The 25,744-nt window shown below is 65.7% G+C and overlaps 3 protein-coding genes across 7 annotated transcripts; 1 reads left to right on the forward strand and 2 right to left on the reverse strand.

Annotated features, from left to right (window-relative positions):
* The first annotated feature begins 4,616 nt into the window (after positions 1-4,616).
* On the forward strand, positions 4,617-6,188 carry PPDPF (pancreatic progenitor cell differentiation and proliferation factor). The gene is made up of 5 exons (XM_060622237.3): positions 4,617-4,764; positions 5,183-5,264; positions 5,433-5,510; positions 5,609-5,705; positions 5,783-6,188. Exons 2-5 carry the CDS (start codon positions 5,210-5,212, stop codon positions 5,895-5,897), a joined length of 345 nt encoding a protein of 114 aa, XP_060478220.1. The 5' UTR covers positions 4,617-4,764; positions 5,183-5,209; the 3' UTR covers positions 5,898-6,188.
* On the reverse strand, positions 6,085-15,228 carry PTK6 (protein tyrosine kinase 6). 3 transcript variants are annotated; one of them, XM_060622223.3, is made up of 8 exons: positions 14,909-15,228; positions 13,321-13,442; positions 12,847-13,007; positions 12,221-12,374; positions 11,010-11,171; positions 9,697-9,878; positions 8,285-8,438; positions 6,085-8,050 (listed from the first exon to the last, which is right to left on the reverse strand). In XM_060622223.3, exons 1-8 carry the CDS (start codon positions 15,136-15,138, stop codon positions 7,863-7,865), a joined length of 1,353 nt encoding a protein of 450 aa, XP_060478206.1. In that variant the 5' UTR covers positions 15,139-15,228; the 3' UTR covers positions 6,085-7,862. The 3 variants fall into 3 exon arrangements, with proteins under 3 accessions (XP_060478206.1, XP_060478191.3, XP_060478199.3); XM_060622208.3 differs by lacking the exon at positions 6,085-8,050 and having other exon boundaries at positions 8,325-9,878; XM_060622216.3 differs by lacking the exons at positions 6,085-8,050; positions 11,010-11,171 and having other exon boundaries at positions 8,325-9,878.
* Positions 15,229-16,786: 1,558 nt separating this feature from the next.
* Positions 16,787-25,383, reverse strand: SRMS (src-related kinase lacking C-terminal regulatory tyrosine and N-terminal myristylation sites). 3 transcript variants are annotated; one of them, XM_078443865.2, is made up of 8 exons: positions 24,783-25,383; positions 21,401-21,522; positions 20,766-20,929; positions 19,945-20,071; positions 19,678-19,836; positions 19,042-19,223; positions 18,795-18,951; positions 16,787-18,666 (listed from the first exon to the last, which is right to left on the reverse strand). In XM_078443865.2, the coding sequence occupies exons 1-8, from the start codon at positions 25,142-25,144 to the stop codon at positions 18,473-18,475; spliced, it is 1,467 nt and encodes a 488-aa protein (XP_078299991.2). In that variant the 5' UTR covers positions 25,145-25,383; the 3' UTR covers positions 16,787-18,472. The 3 variants fall into 3 exon arrangements, with proteins under 3 accessions (XP_078299991.2, XP_078299990.2, XP_078299992.2); XM_078443864.2 differs by having other exon boundaries at positions 19,945-20,128; XM_078443866.2 differs by having other exon boundaries at positions 18,554-18,666; positions 18,826-18,951; positions 19,945-20,128.
* Positions 25,384-25,744: the final 361 nt, after the last annotated feature.

Genomic DNA, 25,744 nt, shown 5'->3' on the forward strand with positions numbered 1-25,744 from the left:
GTGCCTCAGTGGACACCAGACAGGAGCATCGCCCCTCTCAGGCCATGCCACGCAGTCCGCACACGGGCTGGGGATGCACCAGTGGCGATGGGTCCCCACTGTAACCAGGTTGTCCCACAAGCCCCCTTCTGGGTCCCTGACACTTAGTAAGTGGGGGGACTGGCAGAGCCTCCACCCTCCTGGCTCAGTAAATGTAGCTTTTCTGTTTACACTTTAAAGAAAAAAAAAAACACCTCCTTTCAGATTTTCTGTTCTTGAAGATGCCGATGAGGCTGGGGATGTGTCAGCTGGCCCAGCGGACAGCTGGAGGGTGGCCTGGGGAGACGGGACACAGTCCCTGCTGACAGCTCCCGCAGGGCTGGCCTCGGTCACAGGCCACAGAGCCGCCTCGCCTCAGGACTCCTCCCCAGGCTGGTCTGAGTGGGGTGGGGGCCAATGCAGGTTACCCCTGACTGTCGCTTCTCACGCCAAAGACCCCCACTGGCCCCGCGGCCCCCCACCCAACATGCGCCCTGCCTCTCAGTCTCCATCTCGCTTCTGTTCCCAAGAGCCTGGCCTATGACACTTCTACAAGGGGGGGCCCCAGAGGGGAGGTGACCACAGCCAGGTGGCGGCCAAGTGCCCCGCCTGCCCGAGCCCCCAGACAGGGTCCCCGACCCTGAGGTAAGTGACTCTTGGGCATGGCTGGCTTTGCCCTCAGCCCTGGAGGGGGGCTCACAGGCTCTGCCTGGCATCCACACCCAGCACATGTCTGCACCCAGCCAGGGTGGGGCGTCATGTGGCCTGGGGAAGGGCCTGGCTGGCTGGAGCTAGAGGGTCAGTGTGAACGGAAGCAAATCTAGTCAAATTGAAGTGAAAAGCACCAAGTCATAGAAAAGTCACAGAACCGGCGCTCACATGTGAAAGAGGGACAAAATGTCAAGAAGTCACAGCTCCAAGCCACAGAGGCCGGCCTGACCGCTCCGGGTCTCTCCTGTGAGAGTCTGAAGCTTCTGTCCATGCGATGGAGGCAGCCGTGCCTGGGGTTGGAGGTTCTGCAGGAGGGGGGTCAGGACCCCAACTGCCTGGCCCCTCTACACTTCTCCCAGAACCCTCTGCCCCAGATGCCCGGGCCTAAGAAGACCCGAGAAGCCCCCAAGAGGCACAGGCCTGGGTCCCTGGGGAGCAGCTGCGTCAGGGCCCTCACTGTTGTGAGCACAGCTGAAGGAGGAGCTTTGAGGCCTCAGGGCAGGACTGCCCAGCCTGCAGGGCCGTGCCTGGTGTGCCCACTTGGGGGGAGGCAGAAGGACGCCTCGCCCGCCGCTCCCCACCAGGAGGCAGGACGTAGCTTCAACCTCCACGCACCTTGAGCCCAGTGTGCGAGGGGTTCTGGGTCCAGGGCCTGTGTACCTCCCTGCCCTGGGGGCTGTGACAGCACGTTCTCAAGCTCCGGGGACTGAGCCTGGGACTGAGCCCTGGGAGAGCAGGGGCTCCCACTCATCCAGCTCTGCACACACAGGCCTTGCACTGCCAGGCACAAAGTAGGCTTCCAGTACTCTCTGGAAGAACAGACAGACCAGCCTCAGCCGGGAAAGCAACGTCAACACCGGCCTCCAGCACCAAGCCCCTCCCAGCAGAGGCTGGGCAGCCCTTCTGTCCCTGGGAGCCCCAAGCTGGCCCCATCCTTCCAGGTGGCCCCCAATCCCAGCTGTCTCTGCTCAGACCCCCTCCCCCCGCACAGGATGGGTCTGCCCCAGGGATCCCAGCCTGTCCTCCTCCTGCTCACACTGGTGTCTCCCCACCCCCAGGACACTCTCTTTGACCCACCCAGGCCCCCCAGAGTAGCATCAGCTTTTGCCATCCCCCCAACCCCAGCTGCGCCCCTTTTGAGTGACCACCATGCCCCGGATTCAGAGCAGACACCCCACTGCTTCAGAGACTGTGGCCTGACCTCCAAGCCCCGACCCCATTTTCTGGCCATAAGCGCTGTCCAAGGTCCTCAAGCCCTGAAACCACAGTCCTGTTGGAGGCGTGTGTGAGACATACCACAAGACAGTCACACACTCAGCCACAGACCACAGGTCTGTGGGTCTTACTAGAATGTTCCTCCCTCCTGGTCGGTACACTGACCAATCTGCCTTACGAGTGACCCTCGGTGGCCCCGGTGGGCCGGCCTGGACCCTCCCCATCCCAGGGTCTACCAGCCTCCCTGCTCTTGCCCGGCAGCCCTGAGAGCTGGGTCTCAGGGTGTCCCTGCCGGTCCCTCCCCCCATCTCCACCTTCCTCAGATCTCAGCTTAAACCTGACACCCCCTCTGCTGTCTTCCCTTACCGCATTGGGTCCCCCTGCACTCTGGACTGGCCTTTCCACTCCTGTCCGGCTCAGCCATTTGCTCATACTAGATATTCAACAAACCCACGTACTGAGTACCAGAACGGTGCAAGGTCTGAGTCAGGCCCATCTCTGTGTTCTTGGGGGCATGAGAAACCCCTCCCCAGCATCCCTCCCTCGCTTTCTGTGTCTTTACTGTGCAGAGAGTGCAGGTGCTATTGGCCTCGGTTTCCCCCACAGCACCCAGCACAGAGCTGGCACCCAGCCACCCCAGCCACCTTTGTGGACCACAAAACACCAAATCCAGTCATGCTTCAAGCCTCCTAGGAGCTGCCCCTAGCTTGGGAGGGGGGTCCGGTGCTTCTCAGGGGAGGAAGAGTCAGGCAAAGGCACAGGCACCCCGTGAGTTGGGGGGTGCACATGGGCCTGGCCCATTCCAGGCCAGCATCAGGGGCTGGCACTGAAGCCCATGGCGGCACCCCAGCACGGACCCCAGACAGCCACTGACCCACTAACCTGACGGAGGGGCTCGAGGTGTGGTGAGTGTGAGGGTGAGGTAGAGGATGACAAATGTCCTTTAACAATTAAATGTGATTCGCACCAAGTCACACCTAGTTTATGATCCAGAATCAGCCTGACGCAGGGACAGGAAACTGGAGACAGTGGGAGTCGACGAGAGGGGAAGGTCGTCGGCTGTGAAGGCGGCTTGGGGTTGTGGTGAAATGAGAGCAAGCTGGCGGGGGCCAGGCTGTCTCCTCCATGCGTGTGGCCTGGTTGACCCCCTGCGTGAGAGCCCCCCCGGAACTGCCAGCAGGGGACTCACCCACGGGGAAGAGAGGGTGAAGGTGGAGAAGGAGTGGGCATTACCCAGACTGAGCTCCTCTTACAGTGCCCTGGGCCACACCACTGCCCAAGCCAGGTCCTGGTCAGAATGTCCGAAGCCTCGACCCCCCACCCAGCCAGATAAAGGGTCACATCCAGGGGCTGCCAGGTCCCTCCCCTCCTGAGGCCTTGACTTCCTGTCTGCTGGGTGAGAAGTTGGACTGAGGTCCAGGAATCCTGGAGGGGTCCTTGCCGGGGTCTGAAGATGGGGAGGGCCTGGCAGAGGCATTATGAGATCTCCCTGGCTTCTCCCTGATGCCCGCAGGGACTTCTCAAGACCCTCCCAACCATCTGGGAAGAGACACCCAGCCAGGGCCTAGAATGCGAAAAGCCAAGTTTGCCTCTCCCTGCAGAGGGAGGTTGGGGCTCAGGGCCTTTGACGAGGAGCTGAGGGGCTGGGGGGAGGGCTGATTTCCACAACAGAAAAGGAAGTTGTCGTCCTGGTTGACCAACCGGGGTGTGGCAAGGCCCCAGACACTTCAGGGAACATTCTGTGGTTGCCCCAAACAGGGGGCCTCTGTTTCCCGCTGGGGGAGACATCCCCAGATGGCAGTTCTTTACCTCCACTCATTCACATGAGGCCCCCTCCCTGGCCCGCTGCCCTCCCACCCCCACCCTCCCCTGCAAGCTGTGCTCACAAGCAGGGGGATGCTGGCTGAAGCTGGAGGCCTGGGGTGTGGGTCCCAGAGCCACCAGAACTGGGACAGGGACACCCCGGAAGGGCCTCGTCCGCCACAGCCCAGCTGGAGGGCTCCAGGCACCACCCCGAGCCCACGGAGGCAGAGAAGGGAGCTGCTGGGGACCCACATCTGGTTGGAGGGCTGGGCACGCAGAGCAGAGGCCCCAGTCTGTCCTGGGTGACAGTGGGACTGGCTCTGTCCCCAGTGGAGAAGGCTGAGGAGAAAGGCACTGCAGGGGCTGGGCCTGCGTGGCCACATCCAGCGCCCCCACCGCCTCTGAAGGGCTGGAGAGGTCGAGACAGGTTGGACCACCTGGGGTCCCGGGGTTTCAGGAAGGGTGGACAAGCCTTGCTCTGGGACAGGAGAGAGGGTCTCTTTAGGACAGGGGAGGTGGCCGGACAGGCACTGCTCCGGGACGGGGTAGGGAGGTCATTTAACCATCCCAATCCCAGGCCAGGCCGAGACGGGCTTCCCAGGTGGCCCCAGACTGGACCGACGCCGCAGGTCGGCACTTGCACCCTGGCCAGCCCGCGGGAGCCAGGCCACTAAGGGCGGGGCTCGGACGGACCCAGGGGCGGGCCCAATGGGACTGGAGCGGCCCGGGGCCGAGCTCGGGGCGGGGCCTCGCAGAGGCGGGGGTCGGGAGTGGGGGTGCGTCTTGGACGAGCGGGGCGGGGCCAGTCTCGGGGCGGGGCCTCGCCTGGCCTCGCCCCCGTGACGCGAGCGCGGAGCCGCTATATAAGCGGGCGCGGCCGCGCGTGCGCACTCCGCGCGCGCTTCGGTCGTGGAGCGGCCTTAGGCGGTCTCGTCTGCAAATGGGCTCCGTGGCCTAGCGTCCCCGTCCCCGCCACCCGTGATCGCGCGCCGAGGCCCGCGAGGGGTCGCCGCCTAGGTGAGGACCCGGGCGGCGCGTGAGTGGGGTCGAGCGATCCGAAGGGGCGCCCCCGTGCGCCACGGCTGGCGGGACAGACAGACTGGCGGACGGAAGGCCGGACGGCCGGGGGCGCGGGCCGGGCTAGGGCCGGACGGGCCGGGCGGGCTGGGCAGGTGCCCGGAGCCCCGGGCCCGCGGCCCCGCGCACAAAGAGCCTTTGTTGCTCCCGCGCGGCCGGTTCGGGCCGGTTGGAGCCGCCCGCGCCCTGCGCGATGAAGGCGGCCGGGAGTTCCGGGCTCGGGCTCCACCTCCGCTCAGGAAATAAACTCAGCGTGGCGGACTCCGGAGTCTGGGTGGGGGCGGGTACCCGAGTGGGGAACGCCCCTCCCGAGGGCCGGCGGGTGACCAGGGGGGCTCCCCGACCCCTGTGTGCGCAGGCTTCCACCGGCCATAGAAGCGACAGCATGGCAGCCATCCCCTCCAGCGGCTCGCTCGTGGCCACCCACGACTATTACCGGCGTAAGTCAGCCCCCTCGTCCTCTGCCCTACAGGTCCCGTCGGGGCGGGGGGTGGGCCGCTAGAAGCGCTGGCTCTGCCGCTGTGCTGCCAGCAAAGCCAGCGCTTGGCCTGGTGGACAGGGCAGGGGACTCGGGGCCCTGCAGAGCTGACCAGGCCTCTCTTCTCCAGGCCGCCTGGGTTCCACTTCCAGTAACAGCTCCTGCGGAAGTGCGGAGTATCCTGGGGAAGCCATCCCTCACCACCCCGGTGAGCGCAGGGCCACTCCCCTTCGGTGGGCGGCACTATGTGGAGGGATCCCACCAGGAGTAGGCAGGGGCACCACCACCCTACTTTGCCTGTCTCAGGTCTCCCCAAGGCTGACCCAGGTCACTGGTGGGCAAGCTTCTTTTTCGGGAAGTCCACTCTCCCGTTCATGGCTACAGTGTTGGAGTCCCCAGAGCGGTGAGTCCACATTCCTGGGGGCCAGCATGGGAGGTGGGGGCAGGTGGAACCCCCCCTGACCCCAAGCTCTCCCCCAGCTCGGAATCTCCCCAGGCGCCCAGCCGCTCCATCGCCTGCGACCTGGCTCTGGAAGCCGTGAGGAAGCAGCCTGGTGGCCAGCCTGGCAAAGCCAACACCAGGCCCCAGTCCTGAGCGGCCCGTGCCAGGCTGCAGGAGGCGCTAGGCTCATCAGAGCCCGTCCCCTGCCCTCCCCCCCTCCCCTCTCTCCTCCCCTCCCCTCTTCCCCTCTCTCCTCCCCTCCCCCCCCCCAGACTAGGCGGGCTGCGGCAGAAGCACTTGGGTTCTTTTATATCAAAATAACAAAACACCAAAAAGGAAGTCGAGAGAACCCCACTCTTTACTATCCAAGCCACACGCAAGCCTTCCCGACACCCTGTAACCGTGTGCCTTGCACCAAGTGGAAAATAAACCGAGCAGCCAGTAGCCCTGATGGTGTGTGTGACCATGTGCCCCCGGGGCCCGTGGGAGAAGCTGATGTTTCTCAACCTCACTTCCTGGCAGAGGTGGAGAGTTGGCCCTGTTCCCTGGGCCTTCCTGGGTTCCCTCACTGGGGAGCCACCTCTTGGGTCTGGCCCAGGTTCACAGCGGCAAGCCACCACAGCGAGTGTGGAGCCTTGGCACCTGAGAAGGGGTGGGGGGCCTGGAAGAGCAGGCAGTTCAGAGGTTGGACGAGAAGCTCCGGGGCAGCCACTGGAGTCCTGGGCCTCTGCTTGTGGGTTTAGGGACCGTCAGCTGGAGGGACCTGGTGCCCCTGGAAGGACCTTGGCAAGGGCCCCTGCCCTTGACACCCTGGAGGGCAGTGAGGGGCCGGTACCAGAGCTGTCCCAACTGGTGTGCAGCTCATGGGGCCGGACTGTCTCCCGGAGCCTTCCTGTGAGGGTGTCGTCTCTTCTAGCCTGTTGCAGGACGCGCTCTGGGTAGGGTCCCCCAGCTCTGGGGGCGGGGACCCAAAATTAAGACTGAGTCGTAAGTGGTATGGGGGCGTTCCCAAGGGACCTTCCCACCACTGGTGACCCGGCTCTGGACGAACTCCAGCCTTGGGAGGGTGTGGCTGTGTCATCCTCCGCCGGCCTCCATGGGCGGGTGTGATTGGTGGACTGTGTGTCCACACACCTTCAGTGGCCAGCAGGGATTGGCCCGGGTCTGTTGGGCAGGAGGGGGCAGCTTAGGGAGGGCGTGGATGGGGGCTTGGTATGAAGTTAGGGGCCCCACGGGCCACTGAGGGAGCCCAGCCTCCTCTTTGGCCACTCTGCCCCCACTCTGTGCTAGAAACGGCTCAGTCCAATCCAGGGCATCCCGCGTAGCTGATGGCCCTCAAGGGCCTCTGTCCCGTCTGCCCTCATCGTGTCCGGGCAGGCTGCAGGGTCGGTGCAGTCTTACCCAGGCCCCCTGTGCTCCCAAAGCCAGTAGTCCGTGCTGAGGCCTGTAGGGGAGGCCTTCATTCCCACCTCACACGGACCCAGGGTGGGGGCAGGTGCCCAGTCTCCTGGCTACAGCGTCCAGATGAGGCCCTCAGGACTCCTGGTGGCGGCTGCTGATGGCCACGGCCCTGGGTAGCAGACCGCAGTGCCCCACCAGCAAATAGCCCGTTTTCACAGAGCACTGAGAAGGCCATGTCCCCCCATATCAGGAGCTGCACACAGGCCAGGTGACCCAGGGTGAGCCCGCCCAAAATCCAGGCCCCTCCTCATGCCCCACCTGGGGGAGCTGCGCCCTGGTCCTGACAGCTGATGGGCTTTGAGTCAGGACCAGGGACAGGTCCACTCCCTTTGGAAAGAAGAGTGGCCAGGCTCCTGGAGGGTTAGAGCTGGCTGTGGAGAGTCCCGGCGCTTTCCAGGAGCTGGTGTCTTTGAAGGAGCAGACAGGAGGAACGGGCAGCCTCAGCCCCCCGAACTTCAAGGGGACTGCTTCCCCCGGCCCCGGGGCAGGGTGGGCCCCTGGCTGGAGGATCTCCGTCCCCCAAGCGTTCAGCCCGGTCCTGCGAACTTGTCCACAGCTTCGTCTGCCCGTACCCTTGATCCGAGGTCCAGGGCGGCACCCAGGCCCCCCTTCACAGGGCCTCGTGGCCTCAGAGGCAGCACCAGAGGGGTGTCCCTTTCACAGCGGGTTCTCGTACCTGCTGACACTGGAGAGCTTCTCCCGCAGGGCTTTGAAGCAAGGTCTCTGCTCCGGGTCCCTGTTCCAGCACGACAGCATCAGCTTGTACGCAGCGGGTGGGCTCTCGGGGGGACAGGGCATTCGGTAGCCCGAGTCCACCCTCAGGAAGGCCTCGTGGTTGGACATGCCTGTGGCGGGCCGGTAGCAGGGGCTGCAGGGGCTGTCCCCTCACCACCGTCTTCCACCCTCCCGGGGGACCCCGGGCCGCTCTCCTGCGCTCTGCATCCCCTGCACCCTCCTGACGCCGTCTGGAGGCCGCCCCAGGGAGGCAGCCTGGCGCTCTGTGTGGTGCACGCCCCGAGTCCAGGTGGCGGCACCCTCCCACCCTGCCCACGGCTGGGGACGTTGTTGGGGGCCAGTACCTGCATAGGGCATCTGACCCCTGCTGAAAATCTCGTGGAGGAGAATCCCGAAGGACCAGACGTCCGACTTGATGGAGTAAAGCCCTCTTGACAGGGCCTCCGGGGCGGTCCACTTGTAGGGGATGTTGCGGCCGTGGGAAAGGTAGATGTCCTCCTGCGAGCGGAGACGTGCTGGGGCAGGCCACGGGGCAGCCTGCAGGCTCTGGCCCCGCAGCACGGACGCACGTGGGGACGCACGTGGGGACGCACGTGGGGAGCTGGGGTTCGCGGTGGGCCAGAGCAGACTGGGCACCGATGATGGACGGTTGCCACTAGAGGGAGGTGGTGCTGGCACTGGGAGACAGGCAGGCCCTGGGCCACCAGATTCAGGGGCTGGGGGCGGGGGGTGCGCAGGAAGCACTGGGATACACGTGCCCCTCCCAGGTGGCACCCGTGTCCCAGAGGTCGGCCAGCGTGAGCACGAGCAGGGACAGTGCCTGCCACGCTGGAGGCTGCCGGTGTGTTCAAACCATGGGTTCATAGAGACAGCCCGGATGGGCTGGCCACCAAGTGAATGAGGGAAATGCCTTTCTAGAAGTACCCAGCCTCCAGTCAAGGACTACAGCATCAGGATATCAGCCCCTGAGTGGAGGGCCCTGGACTCTGGCCATCGGTGCCCCACCATGCCAGGGGAACTGAGGCAGAACCCACTCGCCCACCGACAGACCCCGCCCTGAGTGGAAGGCCCTGCCACAAGGGGGGTTTCTGGGAAGAGGGAGCCAGAGAGCCAGGCCCAACACCGAAGGAGCCGCAGGGGAGCACAGACTGAAGGGGTCAGGCAGTGGGAGCAAACAAATGAATTCTTGGCTCTCAGGAATTTGGAAACTTAGCTCCGAGGGGGCATGTGATGACCTTAAGGAGTCCCGTTAATTGTCAGAAATGTGTCTGTGTCTGTTTCTGTCTGGAGTCTCAGTGTGCACGTGTCGACCTGGGTCTAACCGTGGAAGGAGGGGACACCGGATGGGGCTGGGGAGGGGGCTCGTTACACCATTTTGTCCACGTTTGTCTTCAGAACCCTCCACGATAAAAGTGTCTTCTGTGGGGGGGACGTTTGCCCTAAGCTCACGAGCCACTCCCACCCTCTCCCCTCGCTGAGCGCTGAACGCAAGACACCATGAAAGAGTGAGCAGGTGCCCCACCCACCCAGGAGCGCCCCACCGGCCCCCCGTGTGGCTTCTCTCTCCTCCGGGGGTCCCCCTGCCCCTCCAGCTCTCAGTCCCCGGAGAGGCCTGCCCACCCCATGAAGGCTGCGCCCCGGGCCTCACCTGGGAGCTGCCGCTACTCTGGCGTCCCGCCCTGTGGCTGCTCAGCCGGCCTCCCTTGAACCCCAGCTCCATGCGCAGAGGGAGTCCTGCGTGCTCCCCGGGCCCTACCTTGATGAGCCTGGCTAGCCCAAAGTCCCCGACTTTGCAGATGTTGTTTTCCCCCACGAGGATGTTCCTGGCGGCCAGGTCCCGGTGGATGTAATTCTGCGATTCAAGGTAGCACATGCCCTCGGCCACCTGTGATGCGAGGTCCACCAGCTCCGAGACGGGCAGGGCTTTCTCGTCAGAGCCTGCAGAGGCCAGGGGAGGCCACGGTCAGAGGGGCAGGGGGCCACGTCCTCCCCTCCACCGGCCCTGTGTGCTGCTGGGACAGAGGGTGGCTGCCCGACTTGAACAGTGCACCTGTCGTGGCCCTTCTGCAAGGCCAGACGTGGTCGCCGCGTGTGCCCTTTGCCCCACTCCCCGGTTCCCTTCCTGGGAATCCACACGGAAGTGTCCGTGCAGAGAAGCTCATCACAACGTTATTCACACGACTAAAAACCTCAGAAAGCTTCAACGAGAGGGGACTCGCTAAACAGGCACAGCTCGTGGGTGCGGTAGCCTGCCGTCGGTGGGGCCGCCCTCTGGAGAAGGGCTCTTAGCAACCCGCCCCAGCTAATTGGCAGTGGCCGCGTGCGCTTTGGGTGTTCGATGAGGTCCAGATGACGAGGTCTGTGAGTCCGCGCATGTTGAAGTGTGTGCGTGTCTGTGTGTGTGTGTGTAGCACATGAGGGCGTCTGTGTACATGCATGTGCAAGTGTATGTGCCCATTCGGACACCAGAAGAAGGTCAGCACCTTCTAGAAAGAAAAGCCATAAGAACCAGGCCGGTGTGTCCCCCAGGCTAAGAGGTGGGCCGGCCACGCCCGGCATTTGAACACAATGGTCTCAGTTAATGGTGAATGGAGGGCTGGCCTGTCTAGTCTTCTCTCACTTGACCTGCGGTAAATAGATAAACGGATGGTGCATTTACCACAGGATATTTTAAATCATTTCTTAAGCAGGTAAGGCTGTCAAGGAGCCCCCGGGCTGTCCCGTCCCTGGTACGGGCGCAATTTGGGTTTTCTCTTTCTTTTTTTATTAAAAATTTGTAAATGTTTATTCCTGAGAGAGACAGAGAGTTGAACAGGGCAGGGGCAGAGAGAGAGAGAGGGAGACGCAGAATCCGAAGCAGACTCCAGGCTCCGAGCTGTCAGCACAAAGCCCGACGCGGGGCTCGAACCCACAAACCGCGAGATCGTGACCGGAGCCGAAGTCGGACGCTCAACCGACCGAGCCCACGTGGATTTCCTCTTTCTTTGTGCAAGTTTCCCATGCCCTCAAGCACATGGCACTTTTATCCCCAGGAAAGGAGCCCCGAGTGCGGCCCCGCGGCCAGCTCACCCCGCAGCAGCTCCAGCAGGGCTCCCCTTGGCATGAGCTCTGTGATGATGTACACGGGGTCCCCCACGGACACCACGGCATACAGCGGCAGAATGTGTTTGTGCCGAAGCTTCTTCATGGCCTGAATCTCCGCCTGGAAGGTGTGCTGGTGCGGGAGGTCATCTGCGGGGGCAGGCGGCCTCCGTGGGTGCGGCCCAGTCCCGGCCTCCTCCCTCCCGCCCGCCCGCCCGCTCGCTCGCGGCAGCGGCTCGGGACGCGTGGGCGCCCTCCCCTGGGCGCCCCAGCACCGCACCACAGCGTCCACGTGAAGGCTGTGCCGAACCCACCACCTGCCGGCCACACACCGGGCTCCGCATTGATGCCCTGTCCCCAGCCTGATGTGGAGTGGCTCACCCTCCGGGTGTGTCCCCACGTGCCCCTGCCCCAATTCCTGAAGCGGGGGGTCCAAACCTCTAGTGGATTCACAGGAGACTTTAGACGAACCCTTTCAGATGTCTAGTGATCTATTTATTTTAATAGCTTTCCATGTACGTTATGAATTTAAAATTGCCTGGGTGCCCGGGGGGCTCAGTCGGTTAAGTGTCCAACTCTTGATTTTGCCTCAAGCCATGATCTTAGGGTTCATGAGTTCGAGCCCCGCATCGGGCTCAGTGCCAACAGCATGGAGCCTGCTTGGGATTCTCTCTCTCTCTCTCTCTCTCTCTGCCCATCCCCACTCGTGCTTGCTGTCTATATCTCTATCAAAATAAATAAAACTAAACTTAAAAAGAAAAGAATTTAAAATTCCCTTTTAAAACAAATGCCTTGAAGGATGCCTGGGTGGCTCAGTCGGTTAAGCGACTGACTTCGGCTCAGGTCAGGATCTCACAGTTCACGAGTTTGAGCCCCAAGTCCGGCTCTGTGCTGGGAGCCTGGAGCCTGCTTCCGATTCTGTGTCTCTCTCTCTCTGCCCCTCCCCTGCTCGCGCACACTCTCACTCTCTCAAAAATTAATATACATAAAAAATTTTTCTTCATAAAATAAACACATTTTCGGTGAAAACATGCACATTGAAAGGAAGACGCCACGTGGACACTGTTGGAGACGACGCGTGCGATGTACATACGGCCGCAGGTGGCGCGGGGGATGCCGGGACGCTTGGCCACCCCGCCCGTCCCCAGGGCGCAAGGCCCGAAGTCCCTGCTGGGGCGCCTGGCCTGGGGCCCACTCACCTCGAGCAATCACCTTAATAGCCACTCGGACCTGGTCTTTCCAGAGCCCTTCAAAGACCTCCCCGAAGCAGCCGGACCCCAGCTTCCTGCAGAGTGTGAACTCCTCCCGTGGCATCTCCCAGTCGTCGCAGTGGGGCAGGGGCTTGGGCTCATGCTGGAGGGACAGGCAGGGTGCCGTGCCCATCACCCAGCCCACCCACTCTGACCCCAGGATGGGAGCCCCTGATCTATCCTCGGATTCAGGGCAACGCCCCAGGGCCCAGCACGCAGCCAGGCTTTCCCAGGAACTGCCCTCGTGACCCCAGCCATGTGCTGCAGACACCCTCACCTGCCCACTCTAGGCCGGTGACATCCACCTGAGTGCCAGTCCCACAGAGCTCTTGGCCCCAGGCTCCCACTGCCCCAGAGAGACTCGGGACTGGCAGGAGCACAGGCCTCTCCCTGGCCCAGGGGCAAGGGTGACCCAGCAAAGGAAGGCACGGCCCTGCCCCCACGCCCCGCTCTGTGGGAACACGGCTGGAGACGGCCAGAGTCCCCGGGGCCAGGTGTCCCCGTGCCCCCTCCACCCACGTCAGGAGAGAGGGAGGCGGGCGACGAGTGGGGGCAGCAGGTGCAGGCGACCCTACCTTCCAGCAGGGCACGGTGAGCCGCAGGCCGTGGGACAGGCTCTGGGCTTTGTGGTGGTCCACGAGCTCGGACAGGCCGGGGAAGGACACGGCCTCGCTGAGGTGCAGCCGGCCAGCACGCCTCCAGATCCTGTAGTGTCGCACGACCTGGCCGTCACGCACTGGGGTGCGGGGAGGGTGGGCTGAGGCAGGGACGCGCGTTGACACGCGCCCACCATCACGGTCCCCTCTCGAGAAGCGCTCGCGGGCCCCGCGTCCCGCCCCCGGCACGCCCAGCGGCGATGGGAGAAAACCCAGACCCAGGACCGCTGGGACGAGCCGCCCCGGACGGCCGAGTGTCCGCCCGCCGGAGGGAGGTCCTGGCTGTGGCAGACAGAGAGGCATAGGCCAGCGGGGCTGGATTTGGGGGCAAGCAGCCCCAGGGTCAACTGCACGGGGGACACAGAGTGGGGAGAAGGGCCAGGGAGGCTGTACCTGAGAGAACATAGTCGGCGCCCGGCTTTTCGCTGACCCTGACCAGGAAGGCCCCGGCTGTGTTGCCCTCTGCCTGCAGCCTGTGCAGAGCTTCGGAGCGGGAGATGCGGCCAAAAAACCACCTGCAGGGCAGGTTGCGGGGGGGGGGAGGGGGGGGGAGGGGGGCAGTCCTGAGCCCACACTGACCTTCGTCCCCTGCCCTCTCTGCCCCCGCTTCCTCCCACCTGCCCATGCTGAATCCCAGCCCCCAGATGGCCCGTCCGGACACCAAGGAAAGGCCTGCCCGGGGAGTCCCCTGTCTGTGGGCTCAGAGCCACTCCTGTCCCAGAGACGTGCCATCCTGTCCCGTGAGAGGGACCACGTTGTTCCGTGACCCTGGCCGCAGACGCTCTGCTGTAGGACTGTGGGGCCTGGGTCGGCGTCTGAGCGGCAAGGCTCTGCACGTGCGCCCTCACACACGCGTACCCACACTCACGCCTGCTCATACACACTGGTGCCCAGGCACGGGCGAGCCCCAGACTCTGGGCTGCAGGGTGGGGTCTGCAGAATTACCCAGGTGATTTCTGCTGCCGGCTGCTCAGCCCTCAGCTCCCCCTTTTCCTGCAGGGGTCCCTGGAACAGGAAGCCCCCGCGGGGGGCCTCGTGAGGGCCACGCCCCACCCTGAGCCTGGCCGAGGTAGCACCTCTGGAGTCTCTCTCGTTGGCTCACCCCTGCAACCACCCTGCTTCCTTCCTGCTTTACAAATGCACTAGGTTCTCAGGACCTCGGGGCCTTAGCACCAATCACGCCCACCTCTGCACGATCCCCGTGGCCGGACCCTGCCTTCTGAAGCTGTGCGGTTTACGACCCTGTTGCTCGTCCCTCTTCAGCAGGAGGAAACCCCCACGCCCGTTCACCGTGCGACAGCACCGGCTCGCAGCAGGTCCTGGGGCCTCTCACGCCGGACCGTCCTGGCCCAGAGCTCGGGGGGCTGTGCGGACGCCCACTCCAGGCTGCCCTTGTGGCCCAAGTTTCCTGGGCAGCCCCTTGGGACCAACCACCACCTCCAGGAGCCTCCCTGCCGGTGATGCGAAAGCCCGTGGCCCACGCCCAGACCCGGCATGTCGCAATTACCTTCCTGCTCCCTCTAACTAGGTCATGCATCTGGTTTGGGTTGTTTGGAAGGTGAGCGAAGCTTTGCTCCCCAAAAGGCTCAGTCCCTGCCTCGGACGCCTACGCAGACCACATCCCTGTCGGCTGGCCCGGAAGCCCACCGTGGACCCTTCTGTCCTGTTTGGGTCCTGGCACCTCCAAGTGACCGTGGGGGAGCCCAGGGAAGGGGCCGCCTGCCTCTGTGGCTCTGTATCCCCAGATGTCGCACAGAGAAAGCCTCGTCAGCTCTCCCGGGACAGCGTGGTGGGGTCTGGCCCCGACTAGGGACCATAGGGAGATGGCGTCCCATGTCCCCCATCCTCACCGGCCTCCCCAGAGGCCGCAGCAGTGCAGAGCTCTGTCCTGAGGGCTGCCCTGCCCTGAGCTCCCGAGGGGCCACAGGGCCCAGAGTGGGGGGGCCTTGGGGTGACCCACGAGGGCCATGGGGACACTCACGGTTCAGACTCCACCGTCTCCTTCTCGGCCAGGTAGCTGTGGGGCACGTAGCCCTCAGCCAGGGCCCTGCCTGCCTCGTCCAGCCGCACAGCCCAGCACCACTCCTCCCCCTTCCTGGCCACGTGGAGCAGGTCCCCGGCCCGGAAGCTCAGCTCTTTGTCCGTCCGGGCCTCGAAGTCCCACAGGCCCACGTACCGGGGGCCCGGGTGAGGCTGGTCCCGGGACACCATGGCGGGTGCAGCGGCTGGACTGGCTTCCTGGCCTCAACACCTGTCACCGGGCTGGTGGAGGCACCACCTGTGGCTAGGAACGGCGGGTGGGGCCCGGGTGGGGCCCGCCCTGACAGGCCACCTCCACCCGGCCGAGAAGCCAGCCCACTTCCTGGTGCCGAGGCGGCTAAGCCAGGCCGGCCGCACCTGCAGCCCGGATGGGCCTCTGCCCTGGGCTCCACCCGTCCTCCTGCCCACCGAGGCCAAGTCAGTCTGGGTACCGCTCCCGCCCACCTGCCCTGGAAAGCGTGCCCACCACATGGTCGCGTGGCTGGACCTGAGCCCCCACCCTCCCGGGGGGGGGGGACGAGTAACGGGTCAGACAGGGCCTCCCTGGGGTCCAGTTTAGCAACCGGGGCTCCGGTGTGAGTGGAACCTAGGTGGGAGTGAGCGACAGGGCGGTTGGAGACCCGTGGGCACATCAGCGCTGCCCGACCCCCGGGGCCACTGGGGCTGAGCTCTCCAGTCACCCCTGGAGCCCCGGTGGGTGTGGCCTCCCATCCCCTCCCTGAAGGCTGACCCCTGGGGGCCCACCACACACTCCCTTCCCCAGACGTCCGACCACCCAGGGGAGCTGCGCCGGCCTCCAAGACACAGGAAAGGGTGGGCAGGCGCCGGAAAGAGGGAGCGGCACTGAGGCCTCGGGGTGGGGGCAGGCGGGGCCAGCCCCCAAGGGGAGCCGGCAGCCAGGGCGCGGGGAGGGCTCCGGGTGCGCCGTCCATCTGTGGTCGGCCTGCCCCAGCCCGCCCCCTTGATGGGAGGTCCGGGAGGACAACGACCAGGGAAAACCAGATACTAAGCCTGATTTCTTGGCACTTCCCTCTTTTGGAAAGGGAAGGCTCAAGAACAGGAGTGTGGTCACTCAGTAAGGTCACAGTCCTACTGGCAGAGCAGGGTGGGGAGGGGGCCCGGCTGGGCGGGGCCTGCGAGGCATCTCCCGCACCCAGGGCTCCAAGGCAGGCCCCCCCCACCAGCCGCGAGGCCTCCCTCATTGTGGGGCCATTTGCTCCAGTCGGCTCCTGGGTACGGACGTCCCGGTTCTGCCCGGGCCACACCTGGAAGCCCCTGAGCACCAAACCCGTCCGGCTTGTGGCTGATGACACACGCCAGGCACGCACCGGTGACCCCCATGCACACCTGCGTCTGGTCCAAGCCCAGCTGTTCCCTCCCTTCCTTCCCTCAGAGGCCACGGCCCGGCCCCACGCCACACTCACCTGCTCCTCCGTCTGTCGCGGGCAGGACCGGGGGGCAGAGGGGGGGAACCAGGGACTGCCACCAAGCCCGCCCATTCCTCCCACCCCCCTCCCCCGTAAGGGCTGGCCCACGCCTGGCACCCAATGTAAGGAGCCCCCGTCCTCTCCCCGCTCAACCCTGACTCACACCCGGGCCCTGCCGTGTCCTCCCTCCTCCCTCTGTGCGGCCCTCCCCTTGGTGACCTCAGCACCCTCCCCTCTGGGAAGCCCCCCACCATCCAGCCCTGCACAGCCTCCGTGCCAGCCGGAGGGCAGGGCCTGTCATCAGTGGTGATGTGGGAAACAAAGGCCAGCTGAGGGCTGAGCACAAGCTACCCCCTCCCCCGCCTCGGGCCCCTCCCCCATGGGATGTGTGTGACTCTCTTCACACTCTCCTGGCCCCCAGAACAAAGGAAAAGGGGCAAACAGATAACTGGTAGAGATCACAGTCACGCAGGACACGAGTCTGTCAGTCTATAACCGTCTTAATGATTTACAAGGAAAAAAGCCATTTTATCAACAGCCAAACTCCCAGGAACCTACGGATTCAATTTCCTGAAGCCCTAACGTCACCTTCCCCTCCATAGAATAGAACAGTTTATATAACCCATCACCCCCCACAACCCCAGTGCGGCTCTTGCTGCCCACAGGTCCTGTCCTCACGCTTTAATAAAACCACCTTTCGCACCAAAAACGTCTCAAGAGTTCTTTCTTAGCCGTCGGCTCCGAACCCCAACACTTCACATCAAGCGGGGCGGGGCTAATTGGCCTCAGCAGGCGCACCCCTGCCTCGAACTGTGCACATGGGCGGTTCTCTCCAGGGGACGGTAAGCAGACTCAGCCGCCTCTGTCCTTCCATCCCACAGGCCTTCGGGGCGCAGCTGTCATCATGGGGGGCACAGGAGTGGAGGGTAAAGACCCTGAGCATAGACCTCCCCTGCCCGGCCCCCGGCCCTCCGTCTGTCTTAGTGACCAGAGCTGGGCAGGATGATTGAGAAGCAATGCTGTTCGTCCCCCCTCCCCTCCCAGCCCCCAGCTCCTCATTCAGTGACATCAACAGTGGCTTGAAATCAGCCTCTGGGGGAGCAGTCACACGCTGGAAACCGCCCGTTTCCTTTTCCCCAGAGACCGGGTTGTGACCCAGTTGCCTGAACACCGTGGCATCCAACCCCACCCCTGCCTGACCCTGCACGGGCAGGCCAGCACTCGGGACCCTGAGCGGCTGAGGTCCAGACTCTGCCTCCCTGACCTTTGCCCCGTCCCCAGAAAGAGCCAGCCAGCCGTACCTTCCCCATGGCCTGACCCAGTCCCTCCCTCCGCCCCTTCAATTCCGGCCCCAGGGAAATGGAAGGGGCTATCACACAGCTCCCGCGGCCGGCACAGAGTCCTGCCAGTGGCCCAGAAGTCATGCTTCCTCTGGGTCCCCGGTCTGGGCACTAGGATCCTGGGCCGGGGGCCTGGGCCGCATGGGGCCAGCTGTCTGTCTGCCACGATGAACCAGCTGGTGGGCCATGACAGCTCCGGGTCTGTTCCGGGGCTGGGGCTGCGGCCTGTGGGGGACGCGTGTCTGTGCGTGTGTCTGAGTCAGCTCGGTGTGCATTTATCGCGTGCCCGCTGCCTTCCCGTGTGCCCAGGTCTGTTCCTGAGCCCTGTGTGCCCAGCGCCTGGGGTCTGCCCGCCAGCCCGACATCGGCCACAGGGGGGCCCCGCAGAACACTGGGAAGTCCGGCCTCCGGCTCTCGACCTGGGAGGGGGTGGAGGGCGTCCAGGGCGGAAGGCCCAGCGCATCCCCCCACCTGGACTTCTATGCCGAGTTCTTCCCTCGGCAGGGACACCGGGTCACGCGGGGCAAAGGCCATCATACCCTCCTGTGCCAGCGGGAGTCTGCGTGTGTCTGCCATCCACACGCACAGTGTGGGTCAGCGTGTGTGTCAGGGCCCTCGGCCCTCGGTCAGAGTCGGCTCCAGGCCGCCGGCACCCGTGTGTGTTGGCGGCCAGTGCTGTCCTGCGGGGACACGCGGGCGGGGAGGAGTGGCCCCAGCCCCTGCGTCCAGCGCCCCAGGTCACGTGAGGGCGGGGTGGAGGCGCCTGCGGGCTGCGTCCAGCGTCTCCTGCAGCGCAGCGAAGGCGGGCCTCTCCTCGGGGCTGCTCCGCCAGCACTCCAGCGTGAGCGCATAGACCTCGGCCGGGCAGGACGCCGGGCGCGGCAGCCGGTACCCCCAGGTGACCTGCTGCAGGGTCTCGTGGTTGCTCAGTCCTGGCGAGGGGCAACGAGAGGGCTGGCGGGGGGGGGCCTCTCTTCCGCTGAGGGCTCAGCGTGGGCGCTTCACCCCAGCTCTTGGCCAGACCCTGCCCGGCCGGCATCAGGCCCCCCCCGCGGCCCACCTTCATAGGGACACTGGCCGTAGGTAAAGACCTCATAGAGCAGGACTCCGAAGGACCAGACGTCCGACTTCTGGGAGTAGACACGGTAGTTGGCTGCCTCGGGCGCCGTCCATTTGACGGGGATCTTGGAGCCGCTGCTTGGGGAGTAGATGTCCTCCTGGGTGAGGGGACACTGGTGGTGGGCGGGGCGGAGTGGCGCCCTCGCCTCCCAGCCACGGCAGGGTCGGTGGTCTCAAGCTGAACTGACCTTGAGCAGCCGGGCCAGGCCAAAGTCAGCCACCTTGCACCCCAGGTCATCACCCACAAGCACGTTCCTGGCGGCCAGGTCGCGGTGCACGATGCGCCTCTCCTCCAGGTAGCTCATGCCCTCGGCCACGTGGCAGGCAAAACCCAGCAGGAGGGACAGGCCCAGGGCCCGTCCCTCCGGGCCTGCGGGGCGGGGCGGGCTATCAGGGGGGCGGGCGTCTGCACTGGTCACCTCCGCCTGTGCCTCAGCATCCTCACCCTGAAGAGGGGGTGAGGGCAGGGCTACCCACCAAGGCTGCAGGGTCACTGTGCTGTGCAGGGACCGCTCAGTGAAGCAACCCACCTGGGCCCCCGGGAGAGACCAGACACAGAGGGGGGCCAAGGCAGGGAAGGCGCGCAGGGCTGGTGACACGGGCGGGCCCCACCCCTTGCGCACCCGCTCAGCCTGGAACCTCGACGCTCCGAGTGCCCCCACAAGGCACAGCACAGGCCCGGGGCCCGAACCCGCTGCGGGCCGGAGCCCTGACAGTCGAGCCTGGCACGCCACGAAAGGCCCAAGCCGAGAAGGGGGCCGACGGTCGTGGCTGCGCAGGGAGAGCTGGGTCACCCGCGGCCCCTGGTCGGGGGCAGAACTCACTGCCCAGGAAGGCCTGCAGATTTCCCTTGCGCATGAGCTCGGTGACGATGTACACAGGCTCGCCGGCCGAGCACACGGCATGCAGCCGGATGAGACGCTCGTGCCTCAGGCTCTTGAGAGTCTGGATCTCCTTGGTGAGGTCTCCCAGCTTCACGTAGGCTGCAGGAGAGGCACCGCTCCAGGCCCCGCCCGTGCCACCCTGCCGCTGCCCCCGGGGCGAGAGGGGTCAGAGGGCAGGACGGACAGGGGCGGGCAGGCCTCACCCACCTGACTTGATGACCTTGACTGCCACCGGTGTGGAGTCGAGCCACAGACCTTCCCACACCTCCCCGAAGTAGCCTTCACCCAGCTTCCTCCGCAAGGCAAACTCGGAGCGAGGCCGCTCCCACCCGTCCTGCAGGAGAGGCTGCTGAGGGGGTGGGGGGCACTCGGGGCCTCTGCCTGCTGCGCCCTGGACAGAGGGGACAGTTCCCCCTGGAGCGCCGGCCTCCAGCACCTGTGCCGCGGCGCTCGCCCTACGCCGGCCTGGCGGAGGCCTGGGGAGCCAGGTGCTGAGCTCCAGGAGTCTAGCCCCGGTGGCTCCGGGCTCTAAGCGGCCCCTTTGCCGGAGGTGGACACCCACCCACGCGCACTCATTACTGTGCCTGGCCAGACTGTCATTAGAAACCAGAGCAACTGGATGGCTGCCTGGCCCCTGGCAGGACGGCTGGTGCGTGGTGGCCCGGGGGCTCCAGCTCTGGCACGGGTGTGCAGCCGGTCCCGGCGTCTCCTCCTACAGCTTCCTCCTGGGGCGCACAGCTGCTGTGGGCACCTTCCCCAGACGCCTCCCCACACTTGTCCCGGCCCCCACCTGTCCCCCCACAGAACTGGGTATGGGGGGGGGGGCACCAGAAGTCCTTGGAGATAGAGACACAGTACCTGTGAGAGCAAACCCGACCCCAGGCAGGGCCCCCAGTGCTCCGGGCCGTGTCAGACCCCTGCAGCCGCGCTCGGAGACCGGCCTGGGCCTGCTGCCTGGCTCGCACCCCCCTCTGCCCTCCCCTCTACGTGTGCTGGGCAGGGGGCGGGGGCGGGACTGGCCCACCCACCTGGGGCACACAGGGCTGCAGCAGCGGGTTGTGGATCAGCTTCCAGTTGGCCTTGTAGTAGGCGAGCAGCTCCTCCGGGCTGGGGAAGAGCCGGCCCTTCTGCAGGTAGAGGCCGTTAGCCGCCGTGCAGATGCGGTAGTGGCGAACGCTGGCCTGGGCCCGGACTGTGAGCGCACAGAGATGAAGCCCTCCTCCGGCTGCTGCCTGCCCCAGACCCTCCCACCAGCCCAACCAGACGGCCACCACAACCTTCCACGGGCCGGGCTCGGAGCCCGCCTCAGGGGCCTCCTGGAAAAGGAGGGAGCGTGGGCAGCCGCAAGCCAGAGGTGCAGCGAGAGGGGCACTGGGGGCTCCTGGCCACAGGGCACAGAGCCCAGGGCACGTGGAGAGTCCGAGAATGAGCGGAAGAAGGGAGGGAGGGTGAGTGACGGCCGGGCGGCTGTGCAGGCCGGGCAGCTCAGAGGCACAGGAGGGAAGGTAACCAGCAGGTTGATGAGCTTCGAGGTGACCAGCTGCAGGTGCCTTCGAGCTCGACGTGCGGCCAGCGAGGCCTGGGGAGCACCCGCCCCAAGGTCAGGGGTGTTCTGGCGCAGGCTCAGCCCGGGGACAGAGGCGCAAGCGGCCGCCGCCGTTACCTGACAGTGAGTAGTGGCCGCGGCTGCTCTCGCTGGGTCGGATGAGGAAGGCCCCAGGCCCGTTGGCCGGAGACAGGAGCATCTGCTGGGCCCGGGCACGGCTGATGCCGCTGAAGTACCAGCTGCGAAGGGCAGGTGGGTGGTCACCAGCAGGCCCAGACCTGAGCGACCCCTGCCCCCACACTGGTCAGAGGCCCCGATGCCCGGCTCCCACCGTCTTCCCAGGCGCAAGGTGCACCCAGGGCCCAGCGCAGGGTCCCGGCCCAAGGTCTGCATCTGCCCCGGCCCTCGGTGCCCAGCCTCTGGAGCCATCGGGGAGGGGACAGGGGGACCACTCGGGCCGGCCGCCAGCAGGGACCCGAGTCAGGAGACAGACACTGTCCATACTCCTCGGCCGCAGGTTCTCCGCTAGCCCTGCTCGTAAAACGACCACCGGCCCCGGCCCCGGCCCCGGCCCAACCTGCCCGGGGGAAGGGGGCACCAGGAACCAGGGCCCCCGGGGAGCGGTCCCAGCCGGGCTGCAGGGGTGTATGGAGGACCACGAGCAGCCGGGCCAGGCAGAGCCCACCCGCCCAAGGGGAGGACAGTGCGGCTGACGGTGGCTTGGCCAGGAAGGCCCTGGAGGAGGCCGCTGAGCCAGGCTGGGCAGGCCTGCAGAGGCGGGAGGGGCTCAAAACACCTCTGCCTCTGAGGGGCCCCGGCCCCCGGCCCCCCACACGCTGAGATGCTCCGAGCACCGGGTGCCCAGATACCAGGCGGCTACACACCCGAGTGTGGAGCGGGGCGGGGGGTGAGGGCTTGCCCGGGGCTCCCCATCTGACACCCCTTTGGGCCGTAACCCACCTGGGCCACACCAGGTGCAGCTCCCTGCTCCACATCCTTGGAAGGAAAATGGAAAGGCACCAGGCCCCACCCCATTGCCTGTGTCTGCCTCCCAAGGCCCAGGTCGGGGAGCCCTACGCCTGAGTCAGGTTCCCACCCTGGAGGCTCCTGCTTCCCGGAGATTCTGGGGACCCCGTGGCAGGAGGCCTGCCTCCTATAAGGGGGAGCCACAGCCACTAGGCGACTAGCCCTGTGAGCATGGCTCCCATCCCCTCTGATGGGGGGAAACTCAGGGTTCTGGGGGCTGGAGGGTGGGCTCTGACCCCCACCTGGGCGGGTGGGACTGGCAGTTATCCCAGGGGTCCCCAGGCATGACTCGAAGTGAGTCGACACAAAGTGGGGGTGCCCTGAAAAGAGGGGACTGGGTGGTCAAACCTGTGCCATCCCAGGCAGGCGGATGCTGCCGGAGGCTGGGGTGAGGCCAGTGCCTGGCAGGAGGGAGACAGAGGGAGGCTGGCACTGGCACAGAGGCCTCTGGGCACCTGGGGAGCTATGGGGGTGGGGGAGCTAGGAACTATGCAGCCAGACCCCGCCTTCCGCAGCCCACCAGCCAGGAGGGCATCAGAAGGGCTACAGAGGCCCCTCCCAGGACAGCAGGGCGGGGGGTCGGGGGGAGAGGAGGGGCAGAAGGGTCCCCAGCCCCACAGCAAAGGCCGATGGCAGGCCAAGACCCTGCACACTCCGAGCTTCAGGCACCTTCTCGGGAGTCTCTCCCCGGGGTGGGGCACTGGCTGAGCTAAGATTGGAGGAGCCTCGTTCTCAGGTCAACCCTCAACCCTGAGAACGAGGCTCCTCCCCTGCCCAGCCAGTCTGGCCCCGAGGACAGACAGCCAGGTTGTCTGGGGCTAATGACACCGTGAGTGTGGTCGGCCCTTTCATCCCAGGCCCAGGCAAACACTCATTACTGCTTCCTCCCAGCACCGCCCCCTCTGACGCTCCCAGCCCTGCCAGCCACCTCTAAGAGTGGCTCATGGGATCTGCCCTCCACACCTGGAGTGACTGTGGGCCCCCTCCCCATCAGAACGGCTGCTTGGTCCCTCCCATCGCTCCCAGCAGGCTGGTCACTGGGTGGGAGTCCCCTCAGGAGGCACCTTCCTAGGACTCGGGCTTTCCAGGCCACATGCAAAACCCCCAGGGGACTGGAGATGGCTTGAGTGAAGTTGAGACCCAGTGCTGGTCTGCAGAGGACATGTCTAGGGCTCAGTCCTAGCCTAGCCGGGCACAGGATAAGAAACCAGTGTCAGCCTAGGCAGGTCTGACAGGGCAGGGGTCTGGGCAGCTGGGCCTGGCTTTGCTGAGCCTGGTCACCGACCAGCTTCTGGCCTGTTCTCACCCAGCACGTCACCTCCATGCATGCCAGGGCTGGGGGGTGGCGTCTCTGCCGCCCCCGGAGGTCCTCCTAGCCAGTGCCACATCTGTCTGGACGTCAGGCATTGCGACGGCCATGACATCCAGGCTGACCCACTGCATTAAGGGGAAAGACAGGTGGGGCCACAACCAGAGTTTGGATCGAATGGTTGAGGCCCGTGCACGATGTCTACGAAGACGGGGCCGGGTGGACCCACGGCTACCCTGTCGTTCAGACCCTAAGCCTGGGCTGAGAGGTCATCTCCTCCTCCAAGCCCTGCAGCGGAGCCTCCACTGTCTGTCTCCCTCCCTCCACGATTGCAGACGGGCGTGCGACCCGCCAGGTGTCCGTGCCGGCCAATCCCTGCCCGTGGAATGCCCCGGCCCTGGGGGCCTCGGGCATGCTGGTGGGGGGGGGGGCGGGATGGGTGAGCCCCCCCATCCACCCGTGTCCCCCTCTCAAAACAAGCTTCTTTGGGAGCAGTTCCAAAGGCCGGGGTCATGTCTGCCCCGCACCTGGCCCAGGGCAGCAAGGAGAGTTCTGGGTGAATGTGGACCAGTGAGGGGCAGGTGAATGCAGACCTCCGACTCAGCATGGCACCCCATCACCCCCTCACCCCCTCACTGCATCTGGATGGCCCTCTGGTCACTTACGTCCTGATCAGGAGCGCAGGGAGGACAGGGGCCGTGTCGTGTCTCCCTTGGAACTACACTCAGGAGCCTAGCCCCTGCCCTCCAAGCAATGGCCACTCGGCTTAATGTTGTGGAGACCCCCAGAGTGCTCGGCTCCCCAGGCTGAATCCCTGTGTGAGGGCAGGAGGGCCCGGCTGGCGGGACAGGGCCCCAGAGCGACCACCGTGCTGGGGGCCCGGCCAGTGGCGTGTGTACACGCCGTGCAGCTTACTCAGCACCGGACCCGACGGCGCCTGCAGGAGCCGCTACCGTCCTCCCTTTTGGCAGGACCAGGAGACAGTCACCGGCGTGCGTGCGCCGCCCCGTGTGCTTGCTCACCGCCGCATGGCAAGGCCTCGTGGGTCCAGGCCACAGGAGGGAGGGCGTGAGGGGCAGGAGGGAGGAAGGGTGGGTCGGGACATGTGATCCTAGGGCTCACTTGGTCCTCACTCCTGTCGCTGCGGAGCAGGCTGATACTCACGGTTGGTCCAAGAGCGTCTCCGGGGTGGCCTTGGCCAGGTGGGTGATGGGCACCAGCCCGGCCCTGGGCGGACCCGAGAGCCTGCGGGCAAAGATGTAGCCGCCCTCCTCCTTGAGGCCATAGAGCCTGTCCCCGCGGCTGACACTCAGCTCGTCGGCGCACCGCGCGGTGAAGTCGTACAGCGCCCTGAAGAGCTGCGCGGGCGCCGGGGAGCTGCGGGGCTCTGCGGCGGGGGGCTCTGGCTCCGCGCCGGCCTCAGGGTCGGGGAGCCCCAGGACGCCGTCGTCCGGCGCGCCCACCGGCCAGATCTTGTCCCAGAAGAAGGACAGGAAGGCCAGGCGCTTTCTGAGGAAGGGCTCCATGCTCCGGGGCGTCCCGGGGCCAAAGCCGGGGCCCTCAGCAGAGGGGCCGCGGCCGCAGGGGTCAGCGGGTGGCGCGGAGCGTGGGCCACAGGTCACTGCAGAGTCCTCCAACAAGGCGCCCGCCTCCCGGGCTGGGGTTGAGACCAGGGAGGGGCGCAGGGTGGCCACGCCACGGCTGCTCCCCAGCTGCTCGTGCCCAGGGGCTCACAGCCGCTCTCCCTGGCCCGGGCGGAAGCGGCCCCGGGGCCTGCCGGGGGGGGGGGGGGGGGGGGGGGGGGGGGGGGGGGCCTCTGGGGGCGTGGCCTCTGGGGGCGGGGCCACGGGGCGGGGCCTCGGGGCGGGGCCGTGGGTGCAGGTGGGACGACGGAGGTGGGGGCGCGCGCAAGAGGTCACGCTCAAGTGAACCACGCGCCCGCCCTCGACCCGAGCCTTGCCCTCAGAGAAGGAGGCACCGCTGCGCAGCGCCTGGCAGTGACCCGGATTTGCTAGAAAACTGTCTGGTTCTTTACGTGTTGACCAAATCTCTCAACATAAAACCCTGCGCAGGACAGGCTCACATCCTTGTCCAGGAACGTCTGCAGCCAAGTCTGAGTCCGGCTG

This window comes from Panthera onca, chromosome A3 (assembly GCF_046562875.1).
Source record: "Panthera onca isolate mPanOnc1 chromosome A3, mPanOnc1 haplotype 2, whole genome shotgun sequence".
NCBI classification, from domain to species: domain Eukaryota; kingdom Metazoa; phylum Chordata; class Mammalia; order Carnivora; family Felidae; genus Panthera; species Panthera onca.